Source organism: Tetrahymena thermophila (assembly GCF_000189635.1).
Source record: "Tetrahymena thermophila SB210 genomic scaffold scf_8254578, whole genome shotgun sequence".
In the NCBI taxonomy this organism is placed as follows: Eukaryota; Ciliophora; class Oligohymenophorea; order Hymenostomatida; family Tetrahymenidae; genus Tetrahymena; species Tetrahymena thermophila.
The window spans coordinates 3,425-9,662 of record NW_002476349.1 but is presented as its reverse complement, the minus strand read 5'-3'; the positions used below and the strand labels follow the sequence as shown (position 1 = coordinate 9,662).

General features: G+C 22.0%; 1 protein-coding gene across 1 annotated transcript; it reads left to right on the top strand. All coding sequences in view use genetic code 6, as the record gives it.

Annotated features, from left to right (window-relative positions):
* Window positions 1–2,084: 2,084 nt before the first annotated feature.
* TTHERM_01597630 (bowman-birk serine protease inhibitor family protein) lies at window positions 2,085–6,238 on the top strand (the record flags this gene model as incomplete). The annotated part of the gene is made up of 5 exons (XM_001029308.4): window positions 2,085–3,376; window positions 3,491–3,770; window positions 3,924–4,029; window positions 4,099–6,009; window positions 6,206–6,238. Coding segments are annotated over 5 exons (3,621 nt in total), but the record flags the coding sequence as incomplete, so codon positions are not given.

Sequence of the window (6,238 nt, the reverse complement as noted above, 5' to 3'; positions counted from 1 at the left end):
TTAAATTGGTACAATTGGTGCATCAGGCTTAGGTTGTGCTTTAGCAAATTGCATTAATCTCTCAAATTTGACACTTCTGCTTAGGTAAAAACAGTTTATTTGTTTTGGATTGTGAAATTTTCAACTATAAAAATGAATATAAAACAAAAAAGCTCTTTGAATTTATTTGATAGCTTTATTTATTTAATTTTTCATCTTTTTTATTCCACTAATATAATTTTATTAATTAATTTTAAAGAATAATTTTTCATTTAAAAGTTTATTCTATTTTGATATTTATTTTAAAATTTACACAAATTTATTATAAAATGTTTAGCTCAATGAATGAATCATAAGAACTCAAGGTAAAAAGCAAGTGTCTTAAATCAAAAAGATTAGTTGTCTTTGATTTCTAATGAAACAATTGGTGAAAAAAGGATGAATAAATATACAATGTTTGAATAGTAATATATATTTTATTATAAAATATGTTGAAAAGGTGTTTTTAACCTAAAATATAAATAGATATATAGATTTTATTATTGATTTTATATTATAAATATCATTCATATTTTTATAAGTAAATAAATTATTTATAAAAAATAAAAAAATCAAATTTACTTAAATAAATTAAATCCTCATAAGCAAACTTTCTTGTTTCTCCAAAAATAATCAAATAATTTGAAACTTTTAGTGTTATATTAAATCTTATTAAATTATATAAATGCCAAACTTTTATATGCCAGTTATATTTTAATCTTAAATATTATCCATCAATCATATTTTTATCCTTTTTTTATTTATCATGATTCATTAGATACCATGATTTAAATAAAACCTCAGGGAGAAATCAAGTTTTACTTTTTATTTTAACTTTAGTGGTTATATTCGAAAAATTAATTTTATTTATTAAAAAAAGTAGTTTTAAAATTAGGAAATAAGTTATTATATATTTTATATCTTTATAAAATATTATATATATATTTTGTTTATTTATTAAAATTTGGAGTAATTTATAACAATAAATGCTTAAGTTAAGCATCATTATTGTTATTTAATTAGTAAAAAATGACTGAGTATAAAATTTTATAAAATATAAAAGAAATTTATTTATTTCATACAATAGTCTATATTAATTCTTTATTAATAAGAATAATTAATAATTTTTTTACATTTCATATGTAAATTAGATATTTTAATATTAAAATCAATAAATATAATTTATAAAATTGCGTTTTAGAATAAAAATTAACATAATATATTTTAATTATTTAATTTTAAGATCATATAATTTAAACATAAAATAGATTAGAAATTAGATATAATAAAATTGAAATCCAACCAAATAAATTTATTACCTACGTACTATTAATTTGAAATAATGCAAACAAAGGTTCAATGATATATTAAATACTGTAATCCATCAAAAAATACTTGTAAAAAATATTCTCGTATTAAAGTATTTTTTTTCTTGTGGTGGAGAAAAGAGAGATATATTTTTTTCTTTTTGGCTGGGATGAATATCACTTTTTGTTATATGTATTAAATAATTCAAAGAGATAATTTCAAAGATATAATTTTTGATTATCATTAAATAGGAAACTCAATATTTAATAAATAAAAAACAAAAGAATGAAAAATAAAGGATATATCTTGTTATTCATACTAATAAATAGAGTGATGTCTTCTTACCAACCTATTTAGAATTTATAAATTTACTAAGCAAGTTAATAATATATCTATCAGCCATGCTAATAATTACCAGAATAGCAAACAAAAATTGTTAACTTTTAAAGTTTATTTCCAAGTATTAAATAAACTTAAAGAATAGTAATTAGTATAATGTACTTACCTTATGGATACGCTTTAGATAGATTTACAATAATTTCAATCCATTAACTTAATAATTGTCTAGTATCTCTAAGTTATAATAATAATTAACATCGTCTGTATTTGGATTTTTTGGGTTAAGTGTAATAAATAGACAATTAATTAATACAATTTAACTAATGGGTATAGATAAGTATAGACATTTAATAATAAATTGATGGTCTTTAAGTTTAGATATAGATTTAGTATTATATTGATTAGATTTTCCTTTCTGATTTATTTTTAAAAAAATATGATTAATAGCTTATTTTAAGTGAATTAGAGATTAATTTTGGTAACCCTCCAAAAAAATTAAATTTAAATCCTTCATGCTCAGTAGTTTTATTCTAAAGCGTTAGTATTTTAAGTCAGCCTATGCCATATACTTTTTAAGAAATAATAAGTTATCTAAGCTCATCCTTTACCTAAATTAGTTAAAATTATGATTATTTTTATTCTTATAACAATCCAGGAAAACTCATAAGTGATGTATAAGCATTTCAGTAAGCAGTACAAATAACAAATAATAATGGTATTAGCCCAGATAACCCTTTATCAACTATTTACTTGGATTTACCTTTTTATTAACTAACAATATCTTTTTTCTTGAAATTTTTATAAATACCACCCTCAAAAAATTAATATTTTTGTATAGATTTTGACCAAAATCAATTTTGTGTATAATTTTATAATAACTAGATTTTTTTTGGAGGATAACAAGTCACTTATAATACATAAGAGTGGAACAATATCATACTCATAAAGAGTAATATTTTTATAGAAAGAAAAATTATACTAATCATTAATAACACTAAGTAGTTGGAGATTCCCGATAGTAATTTTCATTATCTATATAGACTAAGGTTTTTTTCTTATGATGTAAGTTATTAATTAGATCTCATAAGAATATATTCTGGTTCTATATTATTTTATCAAAATAATTGTTATTTAGAAAGTACAGATGGATCATGCTTAGTTTGTATGGATAATTATTTAATTGATTTTTAAAATAAAGCGTAATGTGTCCTCAAAAATACAACAAACACTGATAATTTAATTAAAGGGGTTAAAGATTGGAATCCTCCTAGAAAATTATGTCCTTAAAATATGATAAATGATAGTTCTTCTTAAAATAGTTGCAAATGTTTAATAGGATATTATTTAGCAGGAGACAATTGCATAAAATGCCCTTCATATTGCAGAAATTGTAATAGCCTTAATGACTGCTCAAAAATCAGAGATTCATTAGGTAATTGCTTAGATAAAAATGCTTTTGATGATGGGTAGAATTGCATAACACCCTTTTTCATTTTAAAAGAGAGGTAAAATATAAGAATATCAAATTAACCAGACTATGGGTAGTTGTGCAGTAATATGGATGCAGATATCAACAAATATATTTTATCAAGTAGCTAATTAAATATAAAAGCTTCTGATAGTATTTTTTTTTCATTTTCAATCTTAGTTAAATAATTTAATTTAGTACCGAATTAAGAAATAAAAATTGCTTATATTGAAGAAAACTTAAGTATTATATAACATATTACTTTAAGCTTTTAACAAATTATAGATCAATAAATTTTTTTTATAAAGCTTTATTTAAATAATATCTTTTCTTCATAATTTACTTTTGAATCTTAAGACTTAGCCTGGATTGCTTTTTGGACAGACAACTTAAACTGTATATTTATGGTTAGAACAAAGGTATATAATTACTATGATTAAAGCATTAACTGCCAATAGTTATATAGAACCTCTAATTTGAAAATCTGCAGAGGTAAATGCGATTCTATTATAAATGGCTTTTGCTTAGTATTAAACAATAAGCAAATAACATTTATAAAGAATATACCAAACCCTACTTTAAATGGAGTCGATTTATTTTTTTCTATCTATCAAAATGATTCTGAATTATTTGGAAGGTATAAACTAGATTTAAGTTAAATTAACTATAATTAATATATTAATGATTCTAGTGGAAATTAAATATCATAACCAAGTCTTAATTTTTCTAAATCTTTACAAAATTTTAATTAATTTTAAGGCTTTTAGCTAAATTAGGATATTTATGCTAGTTTAGTATACCCTAATAATAATTATGGAGGTTTATTTAGCATTTCTTTTACAATAGAGTTTAATTTATCTGACAAATTTGAGTAGTAGTTCAATTTGCTTCAAATTGTAAATTAAAATGACTGTTTAACTCTTTTTGTAATACCTGATTATTTTTAATAAATTTTATATGTTTAGGTATGCTATTGGGGCATATGCTAAACTTTAAAAAATGCAGTACTATTTTTCAACTAATCTAATTTTTTCTTTTTACATGCAAAAGTAGAAGATTTGTTTTAGTTATCAATAATTACTTAATATAAAATAGATGTTATTTGTAATTATATTAAAGAATCCTTTCAATCAAGAGTCTAAGTATTAGTAGACAAGATCGTAAGATTAAAAATTGGAGATCCTTAATACCATTATTAGCTTTTTATTGATAACATAAATATATACCAAAGAAATGTTTTTGTCTATTACGATTATACAAAATTTGACTCTTGCTTTGTTTACATAAATCTAAAAGTTATGAAATGTTTATACTTAAAGAGAGATTATTTGTACTATAAAAATCAAATAATAACAAAGTAGCAATGCATTTAATAATTTCTTAATACAGTATATACACCTTATATCATTTAAAAAGATTAAACTTGTAATATAAAAGTACCTCAAAACTATGAAGAATATTTATGCGGATTAATTGAATATATAAATGGTTAACCATTATGTACAGTTTGCAAAGATGATAACGCTGATCCATTAAAGAAGTGTTTATAATGCAAATAATATTTCTTTTTTAATAAATAGACTTCTAGATGCTAAAAATGTGATTTATAATGTTTAGAATGTGAAAATCAAAGTAATAATTGTACTAGTTGCTAGTTTTCAAATCAAATTACACCAACTTGCAATTGCATTTAATAAAAAAATAAAACAAATATGTGCTAATGTAATTATAAATGCGGTTCTTGTAGTAGCATTGACAATAATATTTGCATTACATGCTCTTCTGAAAGAAGAGTTTTACCTAACTGCTAATGCGATAAACAGTACCAAGAAGTTTAATAAGAATGTGTTGAAATAAAGGTATTGTGTTCTGACAAATGTTTAAGTTGCATCGATTTTAGTGATAATTGTACTAAATGCTCAATAAATAGAGTAAATCCTCCATCATGCTAGTGCATTTATGGATATTAAGAGTTGATAGATGGATCTTGCTAAATATGCTAGTAAGGTACTTATTATGATCCTTAGCTAAAGATTTGCAAAAAATGCTCCACTGGGTGCCTCTCTTGCAGTTATTAGCAGTGCTTATAGTGTATGTCTGGGTTTTAAAATGTAGGATTTATTTGCAATTGTACTGATTAATTATACTAATAAGAAAATTTAATGAAATGTCTAAATAGCTTTGATGTTTAAATCAGTAGTTTTTATCAGAATAAAACATGGTTTATCAGTTTAAATTTTAATTAAGTTTTAAAATAATTTAATATTTCTGATAGCTAACTAAACAAAATTATTACATTTTACATCCCCGAAATATCTTAAGAATCATATTCCTTTGTTAATGCTAAGTATATTGGAAATTAATTCTTGGTAAGCTTAAAAATCAAAGCAAACTTTTAGGCATCAAAAGTTTTTGTTATTCTAAATACAAATTATTACTTTTAGAGTTCAGATGGAAGTAGTATTTTAAATAAAAGCTTCTTGTAATAAAGAATGTCAGTCGATATAGGACCTCTTTTTCTTAAAGAAGAAAATTAAAAATCTGAGACTTTAGATCACTTTTAAAGTTAATTGAACTAGTTTATAAATCAAAATTAAAATGCATTCAAAGCTATAAATTAACTTTAATTAATTTTTTACTTTTTAAATACATTATAGCCTATTACAGCATTCTTATTGCTAAATGCTTCCTACCCCCCATAATTATACAAATTTTATCAAATTGCTGGTACTTTTATTTTCCCAAGAGTTCCTAATTATTAAGATAATAATCCTTAGATGGAATTTAGTGTATTTGGGTATAATATAGATAGATATTTTTGTGAAATACCTGATTATGGTAAATTCAATTAATTAGGCTTTTGTTAAAGTATTCTGGTAAATATATCAATATTATTGATAAAACAAACTATTATGATCTTAATTTTAACTTTAGTTTTTATATTTTAGTACTCTCTAAATATTAAAAAACCTATCCTATAAAAAATAAAAACTTTTATGATTCAAAGATTTAATAGCGATTTAGAGATTAATTTAACGATGATATTTTTATGTGTATTCATTTAGTTTTTAGAAATTAGGCAATCTTCCTATAGCTACAGAATGA